The sequence below is a fragment of the Aspergillus flavus genome, chromosome 8 (genome assembly GCF_009017415.1).
Source record: "Aspergillus flavus chromosome 8, complete sequence".
In the NCBI taxonomy this organism is placed as follows: Eukaryota; Fungi; Ascomycota; class Eurotiomycetes; order Eurotiales; family Aspergillaceae; genus Aspergillus; species Aspergillus flavus.
In genome coordinates, this window is record NC_092403.1 from 1,006,577 (window position 1) to 1,026,329 (window position 19,753).

The 19,753-nt window shown below is 48.6% G+C and overlaps 5 protein-coding genes across 5 annotated transcripts; 3 read left to right on the forward strand and 2 right to left on the reverse strand.

Annotated features, from left to right (window-relative positions):
- Nucleotides 1–896: 896 nt before the first annotated feature.
- On the reverse strand, nucleotides 897–1,819 carry F9C07_12523 (ubiquitin-related domain-containing protein; the record flags this gene model as incomplete). The annotated part of the gene is made up of 3 exons (XM_041295458.1): nucleotides 897–1,054; nucleotides 1,113–1,196; nucleotides 1,273–1,819. 3 exons carry the CDS (start codon nucleotides 1,817–1,819, stop codon nucleotides 897–899), a joined length of 789 nt encoding a protein of 262 aa, XP_041151422.1.
- A 3,482-nt stretch (nucleotides 1,820–5,301) lies between these two features.
- On the forward strand, nucleotides 5,302–8,261 carry F9C07_1928060 (arrestin domain-containing protein). The gene is made up of 5 exons (XM_071508491.1): nucleotides 5,302–5,822; nucleotides 5,913–6,175; nucleotides 6,239–6,671; nucleotides 6,752–7,659; nucleotides 7,713–8,261. Exons 3-5 carry the CDS (start codon nucleotides 6,443–6,445, stop codon nucleotides 7,950–7,952), a joined length of 1,377 nt encoding a protein of 458 aa, XP_071367288.1. The 5' UTR covers nucleotides 5,302–5,822; nucleotides 5,913–6,175; nucleotides 6,239–6,442; the 3' UTR covers nucleotides 7,953–8,261.
- Nucleotides 8,262–8,530: 269 nt separating this feature from the next.
- On the forward strand, nucleotides 8,531–10,342 carry F9C07_2287188 (putative MFS monosaccharide transporter; the record flags this gene model as incomplete). Its single annotated transcript, XM_071510887.1, has 4 exons — nucleotides 8,531–8,667; nucleotides 8,721–8,828; nucleotides 8,893–9,433; nucleotides 9,475–10,342. Exons 1-4 carry the CDS (start codon nucleotides 8,571–8,573, stop codon nucleotides 10,340–10,342), a joined length of 1,614 nt encoding a protein of 537 aa, XP_071367289.1. The 5' UTR covers nucleotides 8,531–8,570.
- A 1,499-nt stretch (nucleotides 10,343–11,841) lies between these two features.
- F9C07_12526 (ribosomal protein S5 domain 2-type protein) lies at nucleotides 11,842–13,342 on the reverse strand (the record flags this gene model as incomplete). The annotated part of the gene is made up of 2 exons (XM_041287599.1): nucleotides 11,842–12,940; nucleotides 12,990–13,342. The coding sequence occupies 2 exons, from the start codon at nucleotides 13,340–13,342 to the stop codon at nucleotides 11,842–11,844; spliced, it is 1,452 nt and encodes a 483-aa protein (XP_041151420.1).
- A 1,578-nt stretch (nucleotides 13,343–14,920) lies between these two features.
- Nucleotides 14,921–19,742, forward strand: F9C07_2173756 (uncharacterized protein). The gene is made up of 2 exons (XM_041287602.2): nucleotides 14,921–15,365; nucleotides 15,445–19,742. Exon 2 carries the CDS (start codon nucleotides 15,484–15,486, stop codon nucleotides 19,297–19,299), a length of 3,816 nt encoding a protein of 1,271 aa, XP_041151419.1. The 5' UTR covers nucleotides 14,921–15,365; nucleotides 15,445–15,483; the 3' UTR covers nucleotides 19,300–19,742.
- Nucleotides 19,743–19,753: the final 11 nt, after the last annotated feature.

A 19,753-nucleotide genomic window follows, 5' to 3' on the forward strand; every position in this document is an offset into this window, starting at 1 on the left:
GATTTGATGGGCAATTACTACTAGATGCAATTAGACATACGGGTTGCATGGACGAATAGTTGGGCCACACGTACTGGTCGGTGATCATACTAAGCCGAAGAGCAGATTTAAGGGGAATGTTGTACTCCTTTCGTGTAGCGATGCTGTTGTTCGTACGTCGCTTGTACGTCGCCGAGCCATGTTACACCGTTAGAAGCCACAGGCCTTTGCGCTACCTCAATTACTTCTAGCCATGGAATGTTTTCATAGCATTCCTCAAGTAGAGACATCAGCATAGAATTAGGCACCATGATGACTTCGTCAAGCGAAGATAGATATGATATTTACGGCAGGACTATGGAAGGAGTGGGAAAGCCAATCTTGTGCTTAGTGATGAAAAAGAATATAAAGAATCTGCTAATATGTAGACACATGCTGACGAACAACAGCTAGGAGGATCAAAGAAATAGGGTATATACGAACGGGGTGAAGGACAAGAGCAGCGTCGAGCAACTCGAGTGGTTATGCAAACAGATGGAAACCATAAAACCAGAACACACTAAGAGTACCACACAAATGCCTCAGTGCTGGAAGAGCAAATATTAACAACCGGAACGCCGTCCCTGTTTACGGTCACAATTGGCCAAGTAGATATCCCGCATCAAGGCCACAGAGCGATGGCCATGCCAAAGCGCTCACAAATAAAAGGAGAGCAAACCAAAAACAAGATAGACGGATGGGGGTATGGGACGTAATGAGTCCATCGCGCCCAAGAGTAACCCAACTAGACAAGACATCTTGTGATATTCAACAGACCACGGAGGTGCATTGTCAGAACCGGAAGGCCAGGTTACGTCGGAGCTGGATAAGGATACAACCCCCATCATCGGTATGTGCATATACAGGATCCAATGAGCCTATTGGATTATACAACGACACCCCGGGCTGCGTTCACTGGCTTCACGTTCCCGCGGGTACTGTGGTTTAGAGCCTTTGGCGTCCTCCTCATCGACAAGTTCCTGAGGTTTGACTGTCATGTGCACCACATTGGGGGCATCACGGCTGAATTTGGAGTCTGGAATTGAATTAGCACCTCGCCAAGTAACATTCTGTTTGGTAAACATATAGCATACCTGTGAGAGGCGCTTTATCGTCGAGCAATTTACCAAACGAGATCAGTCGAATGTAACTCGGCGATGATGGTCGCGGTTCCCAATCTAAACAGATGCGCACGTTAGTTTTAGTTGATCTCACGCGGCCCGGTTTTTGATAGCTGTCTGCGCCCATACATACCTTGTCGCCATTCCCTCCAGATCAATTCCTTGAGCGTGTAGACGCTCATAGCAAAAGGATCGTTGTTTTCCACATTCACTGACCGCTTTTGGAGATACTTTCCATCGATCTTGAACGGATGCCGCGAACCAGACGTCAAAAGTAATGTAATCATCAGCGACGGGCCCTGGTCTTCCTCCTTCGCCTCCGATTCCTGCGATGGCTGCTCCACAGGGGGCGCCTCAGGGGCCGAGGCCCCAGACTCAGCGGCGGGTGCATTGAGAGTCGGGAGAGTACTCGCATCACTTGGTGATTGGGGTGGAGGAGCGCTTTCGCCGCCGGCGAGAGGTTGCGCATCGGACATTTCGGTCGCTATATGTTGCTGGGGGGTACTTTCATGATGGCCAGGAGTAAGCGGATTCGCTGCCAGTTCTGGGGCTGAAGCAGGAGTGGAGGCTGATTGCACATTGGATTCTTGGGAATGTACAGCGGTGGTAGGGACCGAATGCTCGTTATTATCTCCAAGTCGCAGACTGTCCGTCTTTAAATTGTCGTCGTTGGAGGCCATGTTTAAACGTGGTTTCCTCTGATGGCCGCTCACACTGGGAAGAGAAAACAATGATGGAATATGACAGCTTGATGGGGATGAGGACGGTCGGGGTGTTAAACGAGGGAAACGGTGATTGATTGATATTCTACTCTGATAGGGACAAGGATGGCGGAACAGTTGTTTGCCAAGTGGGGGAAGGGGAAGAAGGACCGATAAACGAGAGGATAGAACGAAGATGAGCCAGCGATCCGCGGCTAAAAGAAAGGAGACGGGAGTGGGTTTGAATTGAAGGGTAAAAACGAGGTACAGGCCAAACGGAGGAACCAAACGGAGTGGTTCTATTTCGGGAGAAGGATGAAGGGGGCCATGCGACCGACGAAACACAAGCGATAAAGGAGAGGAGTAGGGAGTGAGTGCAGTGTTGCGTCTTGTGTACTTTGTACCCGGTACTACACAGACCGTAGGTAAATCTGGGGAGGGGAGAAGTCTAGAAAGAAGGCGAGGAAGGGCCAGAAGAGCTGAGACAGTTGGTCGAAGAGAGAGGAGAAGCTTTGCTAACGGGCGAGATGTCTTTGAGCCCCGGCAAACTGCCAGTAAGAGAAGACGAAGATTGGTACTTGGGGGGGCGGAGAAGAAGGGGAGGAAAAGGGAAAGAAAGGCGGTGATCTGGTTGGTCTGCTAGTCTTGCCGTATGGAGTCGTTTACTAGTACTTTTATGTACTTGTATGTACATGGTACCTTGGTAGCTTTGGTGTAGAAACTATTTGAATGACAGTTTCCACTCAATCTAGACAAACAATGGACTTCTTTCCTTGAAAGATCTCACTCTTCTCTTCATTCCAACTGAGAAGATGGCACATCGGGCAACGTTGGCGTGATTGATTGCCGATCGGCTCGGCGCGTGCGGAGATCCTGCAGCATGAAATGGTACGGACATATGTATGACGTGGTTTCGTTTAAACCCTTTCCTCGGATTGAATTAAGCTATTCTTGACTTACATATCTTGCTTATCTGCGCACATCAGGCTAGGACAATATTGTTCTTACCTGTGTTGAGTGGAAACAGCTTCAGGGACATATATAAAGTTTTAGTTAGGGTTATGTCATTCACGCCTCAGCAACTAACATGGTTGACCTTTGCCAGCTGTCTCTGTGATAAACCAACTAAGGCCCAGAAAAAGCAAATCAGAGCCTTTCTTTGTCTATTAGAAATATCTTTTCAACCAGGACGCTCCTGCTTCAAATGCTCCGGCATTGATTGTCTTACAGTGTATCCTGTCAAACCAAAGAGCTAGGATACCACAACACATACACATGAAAGGTGCACCCTAAACAAGTTTCTAAATTAGAATTCAATGAATCCTTGAACTGGTCAGATGTTCTATTTCCAATTTTGTAAGTAGATTCTAGATTGGTTCAATTGGAGTACTCCTTGGAGAATTATGCCCATACACCGTTTTTCAAAATCAGCACGGTGCTTGAAACAAGCGTAACCTAAGATTAGATTCTGCAGAGAGTACCCAATTTAGGTTGGTGGATCTGCCCTTCATTCATGAATTTGTAAGTAGCACTTCGGGATCAGAGACCTCTCTTGCCGAGCGTGTTACCCTAAATATCGTACTATAGTATGAGCTTTGAAGAAGGTCTCACAGATGATGTCACGGCCATCTCAACCAGAGGCTTCCGTTGTATGTGCTTTAGAGTATGTTCATTTTGATGGCTTTTCCACCACTGCTGCTACTTTATAGGGCAGTGGACTATTGTACCAAGCTGTAATCCCGCTATAGACAAAGGACGACTTGCTCGTTCCAATTGAATTATTTGCTTGATTCAGTACTTCATTGCCTATGAGAGTATCAGTCAATTCAAGGCTGCCATTATTAAGAGCTTATGTAGGGCTCTTTCTGAAAACCATGCTGTTCCCAAGGCAGAATTTAGACTAAGAGTAGAAGAGATCCCATAAGCTTTCCACACCACAATAATTAACCCAACATGCCTCAATCATAGCTTCCGACATCCTATATCAAGTGCCTCACAGTTCAGTCCGTTTCGTCGCCCGAATGGCTATCTACCCAAGAAATCTGCTCTGGACCATACGATTTGGCTGTGTCAAGGATGGCCTTCCAGGCAAATCACACGTGAGGAGATGAAAAGCTTCATAATAGTCTGGCGCCGTCTCTCCTGTGGTTTTTTAGTCTCATACTGAATGTGCGCACACAGACAATGAGTTGTTCTTTTCCACGATTGGTTGTAAGCATCTAAGGATCAGAATCACGCCTCCCTTTCATGGTCTCAGGATTTATAAGCATAGAAGGATGCAGACACCCGAAAATATATGAAGACCTCTTGTTGGCCAAAGGTCCAATGTTTTGTTTTTCTAAGTGGAGATCAAGCAAGGAGGATTGGAATGCTACCTACCCCGTACCTAGTTGAGGACCCATTGACCAGTGTACACTCTTACCCCACACACCCTGACGCTAATGTGGTAGTTCGTACCATTATATCTAAATAAAGTGCTGATCATCGACAAGAAACTCCTATTAGTCGGAAAGTATTTTCAGAAATGGTTGGGTAGTGCACTTCGGCTGCAGGTGCTTGGGAGCCGCGCTGATCGCTGTTATATATCTGGACTCCTGAGTCATGGCTTCGTAGGTCCAGCATACCCCTTCCTCAACCATTCAGATGTAGCTTAGTCTTTTCGTTCTGTCCATTTCCTGAGTAAGATACATCTTATTGAATGACTGCTTTCATGTTAGTCTGCCATGGCGACTTTGCGTTTGATAAAGACTCCCTGCTCTGTTCAAGATGTCAAAATTCTCTGAGTATTCTTTGCCTAACAATTAACAAGATCTAAATCTGAAGCGCCTGACAGCGCACATTGATGTAAGAACCGTTTTTTCAGCGATTTTCGTACTTGCATTTGCATATAGTAAAGGATGTTCAAGTTTGACTTGAACTCTAAACCCCATAAGATATACCTTAGGGATCGACGCTTGAAAGCGTGCGAATCCCTTAACAAGGCGAGTTGATCTGGCAAGCTTCCTCGCCTAATCAAAGAAGGCATTCAAAGAAGGCATGTCTTAAGAGAAGCAAGGGAAAGCAGCTCACAATGTCAGGTGATGTTTTGATCAACGCCCTATATACTCAAATCGAAATAAGCAACCAATAAGTGGGTCTTGAACCGTAAGAATGGTATGTAAGTTGGTTGATTGATAATAAATCCCCGTTCATTAAGAAGAAAATGCTCTCGAGAAATTTAGGGGTACGTATAATTCTCTATCTCCCTCGAAGAGTGAGGCATTTTGATGCCGCGATACCCTAGAAAAATCTCGTGACAAATTGGGATGATTTTGCGATCTTCTAAATCACTAGAAGAAAAGATTTTTCTTATGATAACCCACTAAATTCTCTATTTATAGGCTGATAAGAACCGGGTAAAACGGCTATCTTAATGGCGCGAGAAATTGCCGAAAATCCTGTTCTTTTAGTGTACTGTAGTTATATGTCGCCTCATCAGTCATACAATTGAATAATTTGTTACTCGGTAGGGCCCAAGCTAGACTGTCTCCACTTAGTGTCGCGATTTTTTTCGTACTGTGTCCACTGTCTCCCTGATCTACGAGGTACCCATACAAAGTATGCACAACGAAAGTATAATATTAACCCTCTACAGTAAAAGGAGACGAAAGAAAAGGGAGTGACCAATTATAGAACCCAGGTGATTCATTCTTCTCATATGCTTTCATGCTTCGTAATGGCCAAATACATTGATGTCACTGTCCTGTAATTCATGATACATTCAGGGCCTAAATCCTAGACGGGAGATAGTAGTATGCCAATCCTATGACAGGGATGCTCTCACGCCACTCAACCGCTCTAACAATCGACGTCTTACAACAATGGACTTTTTTCGTTTTCTGCCAGGTCACCTGCCAGGCAAACCTTCTGCTCTCACCTGACTAAGGCTCGAATGTGTTCATAGGAGATGAGCAAAAGTCGGACGGGGTCCAGATAAGAGTCGGTGGGTCCCTTGCCTTCTGGAATGTCTGAACTATAGAGCATTTCAGTACTTCCTTACCTTAGCTCTATCATCGCCTGATCGCCACAACAGGATTCCTGCGGTCTAATAACTGGAAAGTCGCATTGCACACCCCCTGACTATCGTGACATCACTTCCAACTGAGGGACGCGTTGACAATAGCAAAGTAGACAGTTCGTCCCAATGAATTGGACACAGATAATTATTAAGGTATCGAATCATCCGATGGCAATGCAAGGTCATTTGCCTGTCATACCTTGGGTCGAAATAGATGTGCCCGTTTGAGATCCCTCAGCCGTGGTACCCGAGCAGACTAAACGTCTAGCTGAAGTCAAGTGGGCCTTCCCAGATGCTATCATGCAATTCTTGGTTTCTGATATGCAGAGTCTCCGCGGCAGATATCTTTTGATGCAATCCAAAAGTCTAGTCTCCTGGACTGGGTCTAGATTTGGTCGGGTCATATGCCCAAGTTCCCAACAACATTGAGCATTGTTTTTTTAAAGCTGCAAGCTGTACTGCCACTCCGACCACTATTTACATACGATGTTCCTCCTAAATAATTTGATTTTCGCTGATTCAAGCCTTCTCATCTCACCCATATCATGATATTGCTACAGTCATCGCTACACATCTCCGACCATATGACCCGGACTAAGTCCAGTGAGCCTGAGCTCACTATCAATTTCACCGAGCCTGCGGTGTTCATACCTACATACACACATAAACCCGCCGTCCTGAGGGGTTCTTGTGTATTGAAGGTTAAGGAGACGTTAATGGTGAAGAGATTAACAGTCAATTTTCGCGGGGTATCTCATGTACACTGGCCACATGGTAAGAAACTCAAGATGCAGATGCGGTTGAACGAACCGCTCGACGACAAAAACGCCTGAGATTTGCCTAACAGAACGCAGGTCTTCACGATTCGAATACTATTACGGATCGTACGCTAACGGTGTTCGGTCCGGACATATCAGGGACTGGACCCCAAAGCCACGCCGATCAGGATACTCTAGGAATGTTGGAAACGGGTAGTATGGAATGCCACACATCGCGTCAAAAATGCGGATTGTGGGGTGCTATCACGAACAAGTTATGTTCAAAATGCAAAAGTACCGCAGCGCCAGATTATCAGCTATTGTCTCCCGGTACCTATACTTACAACTTCGAAATGATATTGCCTCCTGAGTTGCCGGAATCTGTTAATGTACGACGAAGCCATGTTCGATATAATGTCCGAGCATGTCTAGAATTCCCAGGCCATTTCAGGCATAACATTGTCCAGAACATGCCGATCGCTGCCATCCATTGTCCGGCAGAGGACTTCGTGGAGGATGCAGAGCCGGTTTACATTGCCCGGGCCTGGAAGCGTTTGCTCCGATGCGACATCCTCATGTCGAGAAGAGGCGCTCCTCTCTGTCATAACTTACCTGTGACCGTGTCTTTTACCGAGCTGGCCAATGCGAGGTTCCATGGGTTGCAGATATATATTTCGGAGAACGTTCAATTCCTCCGAAAAGATGGTGTTGTTTCCTACCTCGGACCTTTCAAGAGGAGACTCTTATATGAAGCGGCGGAAGATTTTGTGCCCACTTTGCCGCCCTATAGGTTGGGTGAATATGATGACCACCTTTCAGAAAAGAGCGGCTTTGGTGTACAAGAGAGTGTGGTGCTTTCGGAATGCGAGGACAAACCCGTGACCTCCGAGGGCATGACGCTGAATATCGACTTGGCATTACCCACCTGCCAGGACCATTCTGAGGATAATTGGATGCACTTTAGCACTGAGTACAAGAGCGCAAGAGTGTCCCATTGGCTTGATGTAAGTCCGTCAGTGATTTGGTGCGAGAAAACTTTTAGTAATGACGCATCCAGTTTGTGTTTTCCATGTCCAGACATGGGGCGCCGCCGGTCGTGCAGAAGATCGCCAGGGTTCCACTATCGCTGCGATCCTGTTATGCACAACACGCCAACGCGTCCCTACCAGCTTATTCACAGACATGTGAAATAAAGCCATTTAACGCAGTTCCCGCAGAGGGATGTTTTGACCAAGAATCTTTTGATCAAGGCCAGCACTGGTGGTCGGAGGACGACCAAAGATATTCTGTTTCTTGATGACGGGTTCGGGTTCCCGAAGGTTGACATAAGCTTCCACTTGGCTTTCATTGCAACCAATGAAGTGAATAGTTCGGGCTTGGAAAACTTGACGTCGACAAGTACCCATACAACCTTGGGACGACGAGCAAAAAAATTTTCACGCATGTTGTCTCCATCGGTGGGGACGACTCGTGACTGTGGTGGAATTAAAGTGTTCTGTGAGCGGGTATTACATCATTGCCATCGCACCGCGCTGGTTACCAGCTCCACCTCTACCTTTGATTCTACTCTCTATGGTGCTTTCAAGTGGCCCTTCATTGCTTCCTCCAGTCAAAGAAATCTGCCATGATGTCAAGGAACAATACTGCCCATGGTCTTCATCAATGTGGAGGTTGAACACATTCCCCCATAGGGTCTTCCTCCCACATTGGGGTACATGACGCCACAGGTTACCGCACGTAGTATCTCAGGTCGACGATTGTCGACCTGGAGCACCCTCGCTTAAAATCTGTCTGATCCTATCGTCCTGTACATAAGTTCTATTTCTCAGTCCAACCTCTTTTTAATATATCATTTTACTACTGCTCTCATCCGGATATTGCGCATTGTGCTTCAACGTCGTATAGTATTCTCATCATGGCGCCTCCCACCTATGCGGGGATGTCAGGGCGGAAACTGTCACTGACAGTCTCTACCATTGCAACAATGGGGTTTCTGCTTTTCGGATATGATCGTGAGTCTACGCTTTACATACATCTAGGGAAGTTACGCTGACCACGGCTGTAGAGGGTGTGATGTCGGGTATCATCTCAGACCCGGCCTTCAATGACATGTTCACGGCAACCAAGGATGACAATACAATGCAGGCTACAGTAACGGCAGTCTATGAAGTCGGTAAGTGGCTAATACAGCCCTAACAAAGTGCCCTTTCCTTCGGATGAGCTGATCTCCAATGTAGGTTGTCTCTTCGGCGCAATCATCGCATTGCTAATTGGTGATCGGACGGGTCGCCGGTGGATGGTTATCGCTGGTGCCGCTATTATGATTATTGGTGTCGTTATTCAAGTGTCTGCTATGCCAGGCTCACTTCCGCTTCTTCAATTTATCTTCGGTCGAGTCATTACTGGCATCGGGAATGGAATGAACACTTCGACAATCCCCACATACCAAGCTGAATGTTCTAAGACCAGCAATCGAGGTCTTCTTATCTGCATCGAAGGTGGTATTATCGCCATAGGCACAGCTATTGCATACTGGATTGACTACGGAGCGCACTATGGTCCCCAAGATCTCGTATGGAGATTCCCAATCGCGTTCCAGGTCTTCTTCGGTGTCATTATCATTGTCGGCATGTTCTACCTGCCCGAATCACCTCGCTTTCTCATCGCCCACGACAAAGTCGCCGAAGGCGAACGGGTCCTCGCCGCGCTAGCTGGTACTGAGATTGAGGATCGTCACACTCAAACGGAAAAGAATCTGATTCTCGATTCCGTCCGAGCGTAAGTCTTCCTCTTTCATGACATGTATTTGACCTTTGAAGCTTACCGCGAGACAGTTCGGGTGCGACGAAAGCCAAGTTCAGCGATCTGCTTACTGGTGGACCATCCCAGCACCTGCGCCGCATGCTCGTGGGTTCGTCGTCGCAAATGTTCCAGCAGATTTCCGGCTGCAACGCTGTGATCTATTACCTCCCAGTCCTGCTTGAACAATCTATTGGCCAGTCTCACAACTTTGCGCTCTTGATCGGCGGTATAAACATGATCTGCTACGCCATCTTCGCAACATTCTCATGGTTCTTCATAGAAAAGATTGGTCGCCGGAAATTGTTCCTGGGAGGCAGTTACGGGCAGTGCGCAGCAATGGTAATTGTATTCGCCTGTCTTATCCCTGGCGATAAGCAAAGTGCAAAGGGGGCCGTCTTCGGCTTTTTCCTTTATATGTGCTTCTTCGGCGCCACCTGGCTGCCCTTGCCATGGCTCTATCCCGCCGAACTCTCGCCTATCAGGACCAGAGCCAAGGCCAACGCCATTTCCACCTGCAACAACTGGCTATTCAACTTTACCGTGGTCATGATCACCCCTGTCATGGTGGAGCATATCGGCTGGGGTACATACTTGTTCTTCGCTGCATGGAACGCAGTCTTCATTCCAGTTATCTGGTTTTTCTACCCCGAAACTGCAGGCCGTAGTCTGGAAGAAATCGACCTGATCTTCGCCAAGGGTTACGTGGAGAAGATGAGCTATGTGCGCGCTGCGAAAGAGCTTCCCAAGCTCTCCGACGATGAAATCGAGGCCAAGGCAGCCGAGTACGGCATCCTCGACAACAACGAGAAGGTCGAGGAACGAATCGCCGAACATGCGCCTCAGGACTCTCAGGAATACTCGTCCTATCTGCCTAGCCAGCTATAAAGACATTATACGGCGTGAAACTCATTAAGACACTGTTCTATATTGAATAGAACCACAAAACTAAAAAAGAACATATACTGTGGAGGCGTTTTAGACTGCCTATTCTTGCTTTTGCCGGATACCCATGATATCAGGGGATGTTTTCATGCGATGGATATGTTATATGCCTGTACATCTGTACATATGTACATTTGAAAAATCATGTCAGTTACGTTTACTGTATAGTTATGATGACATTTACGTCGCTTACGTGCCCAATGAAAGAACTATTCTTATGATTAAACGAAACATCTCTAGCTTTGGCAGCTATGAATCACCCACAGCAGACAGAACGAGAACAATAGAAAAGCAACAGGGATATAAGTAAAGACCAAAGGCACAACCCAAATCAAACTGACATTGCCCTTTCAATCCCCATAAAGCACCAGACCCTAACCCCCCTCCAAACCAGAACCCCGTTGATATAGACTCCTAGAACTGGAACTAAAACCTTATAATCAGCACACTCCAAACAAGTTCCCACACCAACACTCAGATCCCTCACCTCATAACCACCTTCTTTGAAATAACCCAAACAAAACTCCCAACAAGAGCAACCTTGGCCAATCCCCCGATACCCCCGCGCCGGATTCGTGGGTGGAGACGGCGGTTGTAGTAGAAGTTCGGGTTGAAGGGAGCTGAACGCATATCGGTGAGATGTAGTGGTTGTGAGGACGACTTTGCTACTAAGGTAGAGAGTATGCTAAGTAAATGAGGTATATGATTTGATAGACATGGGTTCATTGATTAACTACTTGCTGCTGTAGGATGGGTTTATATGCTGTTCTCGGGGTATGGGTAATTGTCCGGGGGCGATGTTTAGGGCCGAAGTTCGGGTTCATGATATGGGTGGGTTTATGGAAGGATGGAGGGGGGTTGTGGATTGGTGGACCTGATGGTTGGGTATAGCTTTCTTCATCATCATAATTTTCTTCTGTCTTTGCCTTTCTGAGGCGTTGGTAGAGAGTCCAGTCGTGGTTTGTTGGTCGGACTTAGGATAGTAAAGTTCGGGTTTTGCTTGACTTGGCTTTTGCTTACGGGTCAATCTGTACATACAGTTACGACTCTGGATGAATGTGAAATTGATTGTATTTGATGTTCTCTGTTTTCTCTTGTTTTTCTTGAATTAGAGGAAGACTGGACAGCCTCGTTTCACAAGACGTGTACTGGCATTTTTGCATTATCTGTCTTGCGTAGGCTATCTTGTTAAAATGCAATGGTCATGATCGTGCTTAGACTAGAAATGCTCTTCATCATTGGCATCGCTCGTAACGGAATGCTTGGGCTAACAGAAGGAATAAAAGGGATGGAAGCAGAGAATCGATATCAGCGCTGAGATCAGATGTAATGTATGCTGAGTCAGGAAAACATCTTTTGACGATTTGCACAGTACCTCTCAAATGTCATGTCCATTTGGGTTAGTAGTTGTGCACGGCGAGAATGTGGACAGAGCTGTCGACTTAAAGCCAACCGGCATATTGGTCGAGAACCTCATTTTTGACTCCATCTGAGCCGTGACGCACACCGAGGAGCCGGACAGTTCCGATCTTGCCACCGAAATCGTCCTCCACCTTACTTTCCCAGTTCTTAAAGAGCTCAGTTAACTTTTTAAGCACCTCCTGGTCATCGCGGATCAAGACAGCAATCGCATCATACCCTCCCGCACCAGGAACCACACCACCAATCACTCCGTCAACGGCTGACACGGCATCAAGCAGTTCTGTCTGTACCCGCGGCTCAATGGGGACTCCCGCCTTGCGGGTCATGCTGCGAAGGTGATTGCGTGAGCGCTGGATGAGGTTGCGGACATCATTGAAATCTTCGGGCGATTCTTGGTCAGGGCTCTGGGCTAGCTGCTTGAGCTGAAGACAGAGCCTTTCATTGTTTGACTGGAGGGCAGCCCAAAGAAGATCGGCTTCCTGCTGGTTTTGTTTTCGCCATTCGAGCACTTTCTTGACCATCGAAGGGGAATTTGAGCCGCACTCAACATCGCACAGGACCATCTGCATGCCTCGAGGAAGTCGCATGCCGAAATCCAAGCACTCTGTATCCCACGGATGCTTAGGGTCGGCGTCCTCCACGACTGCAAACAGCCGCTCTTCAAACCCAGGTGAACCGGCGTCGCCGACGGATTCCAAAATGCTTGGGGAGAATCGGCGATATAGGCAAGAGCCGTAGATAGCAGCAGCCACATCAAACCCGGATCCCACTTTACCTTGAGCAGCACAGTGGGCAGCCTGTGCCAAGTTATGAAGCTTGTCACGAGAAGCTCCAAGGTCGTCAGGCTGCAGGGTACGGTGAATAACGAGGGATGATACTAGGGCAGTTACTAGAGCCGCAGAGGAACCTAGTCCTGTCTTGTGGGCCTCGTGAAGAGGAACACCGAAGTTCACGAATCTTCCAGGGGACTCAGAAACCCTAGAGAAGGCAGTCTCAGAGTAGTAATCAGTGTCGGCCAGGATGGTCACGGAGAGGGACCCAAAGTCCTTCGAGTCGGCCACATAGCTGATATAGGTGAGAGCGTAGTTGAGGGAAGTTTCGACGAACGGATTGGAACGCCTGGGATCCCTTAGTTATTGAACTGGAGAGGTCAAAAACACTCTCTTACCCGTCGTTCCTTTGAATCACTTTGATTCCACCTCCATTCTCACAACGCTGTATACCGTACTCCCAAATTGCATTGACAAATTGCGGCGAGCGTACAACCACGACGTCTTCTTTTTCCTTGTCGTCCACAGCACTTCCGTCCTCGACTGTCTCCGTATCGGGACCCCCCTTCACTGAGCTGAATGATGCACCACGTCGATGGCCTCTTTTCAATTGTTGAACGATAACGTGGATCCTAGCATCGAGTGCGATCACTGTCCCCGTGTAATTGCGGTCTAAAACGAGGTAACCACCGGTAAGAAGGACCTTGCCCGGGGCGGACAAGGCGGTGCTCCCGGATGGCGGATAAGACATGAGGGCAGCTGGCGACTGTTCGACCAGGGGGTTCTCTGCTGTTACGAAAAATTAAACGAACTGGTTAATCGAACCGAATCTGGCGATCACTTCGGCACTGAATCTCAATAGTCAGTTACTATTCTATATACGTCCCACAAGAAACTGTTGTGCGATTTTGTCAAGAGTATCGGTTGCGCTAGAATTATACGCACCAATCCGAGGACAATCAAACTGCAAAGGGCGAACGTAGGCGAGAGATCAGCGTTATCGACAACACAGAGAAGTACCCCGGTCCCATGTAGTAGTAATCTATGTCGTTTCCTTCCCGAATCGGTCAAAAGTGCCCCGCCTCGAATCGTCACCGGAGATAGGATAGAGAAGTTTGAGCCTGGGTGCCGCAGACGATTCAGCTGTGCACGAAGCAAACAATACGATTATTATTATGATTAATTCTGTAGATGAGACTGATTATTTGTCGGAGAGGGAAGCTTTCCGGAACTCGTATTATCGTTCCCCAATTTGATTTCCATGTTGTGGCTGCAGCTGATATAGATTGTGGCTGAGACTCTGATGTTTGTGGCTTGAGCTCTGATGTGACGCCGCTGACTAAGAGGGCCCATCCTCTCACTCACAAACAGCCTTCAATCAGTTACACCCCAATCAACCGGGTTCAATGTTCCATCATCATGCTATTTAATACTAGGTTGTCAGATTCCGCCCACTATTATTGGTGGCAGTGAGCCGCCGAGAGCAGGAGTCGAAGCCTTGTTCGTTAGGGTAACCGTTTATGCTCTGACCATCGTATGACATATCGGGAATTTCCCGTCGGACATTTGATCCGGTGGACGGATACTCTTTTGTACTGTTCTCCGTCTGCCGTTACCCCGTACTTATATTCAACAATAGATTCGGAAAACAAGTGAATAAGTACTACTGGCTAAGCAAGGGTTCAGACAAGACCATTGGCCCTGGAGAAGAACAAGTGGCCTCTTCTGCATGGCAGTTTATCCCTTTCGTCGAATAACATGATTGAGACGGCAATTATGTACCGCGATGGGGATGCAAGAAAAAGTTAATTCTGCCGTGCTCAGTCACTGCTAAAAAGGGAAAAAAAAATTCAATGTTCGCATCTTACTATACCTTCCAAGGTTCCATCTGTCCTCGAACTATTTGGTATGACCAGTCACCATGGTCAAAACCCTAGTCATTCAAGCACAATGAATATTGCCTCAGGCATCTTCGTCGGTCGTTCGGTCTTCGGATATCCGGAGCTTAGGATCCAGTCCCACACGGGGCTTAGACGCCAAACTCCGTAGGAGGGTCTAAAGAAAATGAGCCGGGACGCGGTGAGTCACGCTTGGCCAGACATCAGGAACTCAAGAATTCCCGCTCCTGAATCTTCCTATGGCCCCAGTGTGGACGGCCCGCCGATTGGGTCAAGTCCCCTGACGGCTTGTTATCCCCGGGGTTCTAGGGCCACCTGACCTGTGGAAATAGCCTTAGGCAACGAGAGAATGACGGAGGTCGAAATGTATGTACTTTTTTAAAGAAAAATTTTATTTTTTATTTTTTTTTTCTCGTGTTTTCTAATTCGCATCGGACATGTTTAGAAGAAGCATAGCCATATAATTTTCACCCTCCCCCTGGTTCCTGTCTGGGTCTTTTAAATGTAGGATACTCTGCCCCCTGCGTCTTGTAGATACATACCCGAGGGTTCATTCCTTAGAATTCCATTCAAGACGATTCGTTCCCCAAAGGTACGATCAGCTCTAGCACTAACCTATTGAATTAATTATCCTCAAAGAAGTCAAGTCATTGCGAGGATCGGCACTAATCTGCTTTAGGATTGGTCAACGACTATTCTCGCCTTCTCTCAAATATCCATCCATTCCCTCTTGTCCGATCTGTCATATTTTTCGACCTCTTCACGAAAAGATTTTTCCTTCCTTCGCTTCAATTCCCTTGTATATACCAGCGCGTTCCTTTGACGACCAGCTGTCGTCAAATGAACCTGCATCCTTACTATTATTTTGATTGCAAGGTATGAATCAGATAACACATCACCAGAAGCCGGCAAGGTGGAACTAAAGGAATGGTCGCGTGACTAACATTGAAACCAGCATTGCCTCTTCTCGCTGAAGAGGACTCCTGCCAGATAAATGGTCTTCAAACCGTTCACCCATCTCGCACGTCAGAGTTTCACCAAAGCCTTCACTCATGGCTATGCTCAGTCGGTAGTTGCGGCGTCGCAGTCTTCCTACGCGTCCTCCGCCACATTCAATCAACTCGCCAATCAACCGGCCAAGGTCTCCCGGAGTGCATTGCAAAATGTATTCCAACCCTCAAGTTCTTCCGGCGCTGGCGCCAAAGCCAGCCAGGGCGGCTCGGGCTCGGGAGACTTAGGCCTCGCGGCGTATTATGCCGCGTGGCAACACGCTCAGCAGACTGGCGATGATAGTGATTGGAAACAGTTTCAGGTGAAGCGGAAACTGGGGTGGAAACCGTCGACGCCGGAAGAAGTAGCAAAGTCCAAAGAAGATAGCGTGAACTCGACGAATCCCCATAATTTCGACTCGCCTCACATCACGAAGGCCTCCGCCAATGCCGATGTTAGCGCTCAGGTTGAGGAGGCGGTGGCTCGAGAGATTCAAATCCAGGAAGAGCAAGCCCAAGCTGAGGAGGCATCCGAAGGAAAGGATGACTCGGCCACTGAGGCATTCCCTGACCTACCAGCAGACGTGGCTGCCATCGCGGATGTCTCCACGGAGCAAGCTCGTATCGCTTCCGATCAGATTGTCCAGCTGGCTTTAACAAAGAAGTACGCTGAGATCCCCAGTGCATTTGAAGCACTGCTCAGAGATGGCTTGACTCCCACGGTCGGTGCTTACAATGCCCTGCTGGAATCGGCTGTACGGCTTCATGGTGACACCGCTCAGGCGATTCAGAAGGCGCTGGATGTCTATTCTGATATGCTCCGTCGTAGGGTAATTCCCGACGAGCAGACGTATCGGACTCTCGTCCAGCTCTTCGTGGAGCGCGCACACGATGCCCTGAAGTCCCAGAAATCGCTCGAGCAGGACCGGATCCGCTACGGAGGAATGGAAGAGCCTGGCAAGTTCATGCTCCACTCGAGCGAGTTGGAGCGAGCCATTCTCGATGAGGACCATTCGCTCGGTATCGCTATCAAGCTATTTAACACTGCTACCACAAGACACCCCGATCTCGTCTTTCCATTGGACACCTACAGCCGCCTGATTATCGCATGTGCGAGAGAGGGCCAAGTTGAGAATATGATCCGCATTTACGCCCACATGGAAACCCACAAAGTTACACCTCATGCCTCTATCTTCCCGTCGATGATCGATGCTTTCGCCTCTACTGGAGATCTGAAGAGTGCTGTGGAGTGCTACAACGAGTATAAGGCTCTCGCAATCTCGGACGACAATGGTACGTTCAGCATCGTTCAACGCCTGGATGGCCAGGTGTACGCTGCGTTGGTCAAAGCGTATCTATCGTGTGGTAAGGAGAAGGAGGCTTTGCGCTTTTTGGAGCGGATCCGGGCTTCTTTCGATGAGGTGACAGAAAACAAAGAAACTCGGAAAGATGCTGTTGAAACCGTGATCGTTCGAGATGGCCTTGTTTCGCACTCCTTAAAATCGGGTGAGCATGATAAGGCGTTGAGTCAAGCTAAGACACGGTTGCGCGATGGGGCCCTGGATCATGCCATGGCCGAAATCTGCATCGCCGCGGCGGATGCCGGTAACCTCAAAACGGCTTCCGAAGCATACGATTGTCTGCCTACTGATACCGCAAAACGTCATGGCCCTGCTATCTCGATGCTGGCATTATACGTGCGTCAAGGCAACGTGTCGGCGGCTAGGCCTCTGTGGGTTATGCTAAGCACTGTGGGTCAGACAACACCGGACATGGTTCAGCCGACGGCGATGTATTCGGTGGCCTTATTGAAGAGTGGTCAGATCGAAGAAGCCCTAGTCGAGGCCCGTAATATGTTTGGACGGGTCCGCAACGCTTCAATCGACAACCCTTATCTACTTAACGCCGTCCGGGAGCAGATCAATGAAAGTCTTCATCTCATCGGTCGCGTACTTATTCAAACTGCTGCCGTCCTCTCTCCCCAAACTGTCATGACTCTCCTTTGGTCAATGGTCGAGAACGGTGGACTGGTCTCCCCGGTCGCTGACCACGCTGTCGCCAGCCTCGGTCCTATTGCCATCCAACAGCTCAACCCTCGCGACCTAACCCTTGCCCTCCAGGTCCAGGCCGGCATGCTTGTTAACAGCTCCGCGTCTTTGGATGTTGCGCACCCGATCCGCTTTTCTCACATGCTTGACATTGCCTTGGCTACCGGACTTCAAATGGATCCCTACACTACTCGCGTCGTCGACCAGGCGGTCGGGAAGCTATTCAACAGCCGTCCTGACATGGTGAGGAGGTGGCACGACCACCTTGGGCTCACCTCCAGCCCTTCTTCGTTCTTGTCCGATCGCCACACTCCGGTCTCTGAGATGTCGACGATGACCTCCGCGCCCAGCGAAGACTCGTTCGATCCGTACGCATATGCCACCGATTTCAAAGGATCCGCGATGATTGCCGAACAGTTGGAAAGCACCAGCGGTCGCCCCGATTCCCACCTCAACGATGCTTTGACTCGGCTTCGGAACATGCGCCGCTCTGGCCGTCATCCTCGCTACATCACGTATGCCAAACTGATCACCGCTGCCGCCAAGTGTCATCGCAACGATTTGGTCCATGAAATTCTGAGCATGGCTCGCCGCGATGTCCCTCTCCTGCACCAGTATCACGCTGTCAAGTACGGTTGGGTGTCAATTCTTGACGCCATGGTAGCCTCCTGCCTTACCCTTAATGATCGCAGTCTCGCTTCCAAGTATCACCAGGAGCTTTCGGAACTCGGCTCCGCTCCGTCCGCCAACACCTTCGGTCTTTATATCACCACGCTCAAGGAATCAACCAAGACCTTTGATGAGGCGACCGAAGCTTTGAAGATCTTCCATCGTGCGGTCGCTGAAGGGGTTGAGCCTACCTCGTTCTTGTACAACGCCTTGATCGGGAAGCTTGGTAAAGCCCGTCGCATTGACGATTGTCTGTTGTACTTTGCCGAGATGCGTGCCCAGGGTGTGCGTCCTACTAGTGTTACCTATGGAACAATTGTGAACGCGCTCTGCCGAGTCAGCGATGAACGGTTCGCCGAAGAGATGTTCGAGGAGATGGAGTCGATGCCCAACTACAAACCTCGCCCAGCTCCCTACAATTCCATGATTCAGTACTTCCTGAACACCAAGCGCGACCGCAGCAAGGTTCTGGCGTACTATAAGCGCATGCTCAGCCGTAATATCCAGCCCACCATGCACACGTACAAGTTGCTCATCGACGCACACGCCTCTCTTGAGCCTGTGGATATGAAGGCTGCGGAGAAGGTACTCGAAACCATCAAAGCCGCCGGACAGCAACCAGAGGCCGTACACTATGCATCTCTCATCCATGCTCATGGCTGTGTGATGCATGACATGAAAGCTGCTCAGGACGTCTTCAACTCGGTCGTCTCCAACAGCAAAGTGCGACTCCAGCCATGCCTGTACCAGGCCCTTCTAGAGGCCATGGTGGCCAACCACCAGGTCGCACAAACTGAGGACATTGTGAAGGATATGGTCCAGCGTAGGGTCGATATGACTGCCTACATTGCCAACACTCTTATTCAAGGGTGGGCCACTGAGGGCAACGTGAGCAAAGCCAAGGCCATCTATGATAGCATTGGTGTGGACAAGCGGGAGCCCAGCACTTATGAGGCTATGACCCGTGCATTCCTCATGGCGAACGAGCGAGAGAACGCCTCTCGCATTGTGCAAGAGATGCTGTCTCGTGGATACCCGACCGCTGTCGCCAGCAAGATTGTGGATCTTGTCGGTGGCGGTGCCGCGGTCGCTGCTGCCCTGTAGGTTCGCGTCATCCACTGACGAACCGTTGCCTTCAACCTTCTCGTTTCCAGCAGGACTAAAATTTCTGCTTTAAAATCGAAAAGGGATAAAAGAATATTCATTTTTAATATGTTCTCAGGGCTGGATCCCTGTCTTTGGCTGTTTCCAGCCCATTTGGTCTGCATTGGCATTTGGGAGGCAATACCATGCCTATTTGGTGTACATTTTGTCCTACATTTTGTTTATGGTTTGCATTCAGCGAGCGGATATGGCGTTCATGTAAAAATGGGGTTATGATGCTGTTTGGCTTCAGGGTTATTTACTATTTCTTATCTGTTCGATAGACACTCCCAACTCTCCAGTCAGGACAATCCTGGCTGCAATTCTTTTGGAATTCTAAGACTTCTGTGCTATATACAGATTAGTTTTGGATAATCAATACTAAACTTATGAACCTGAGAAAATGTGTTTGCTT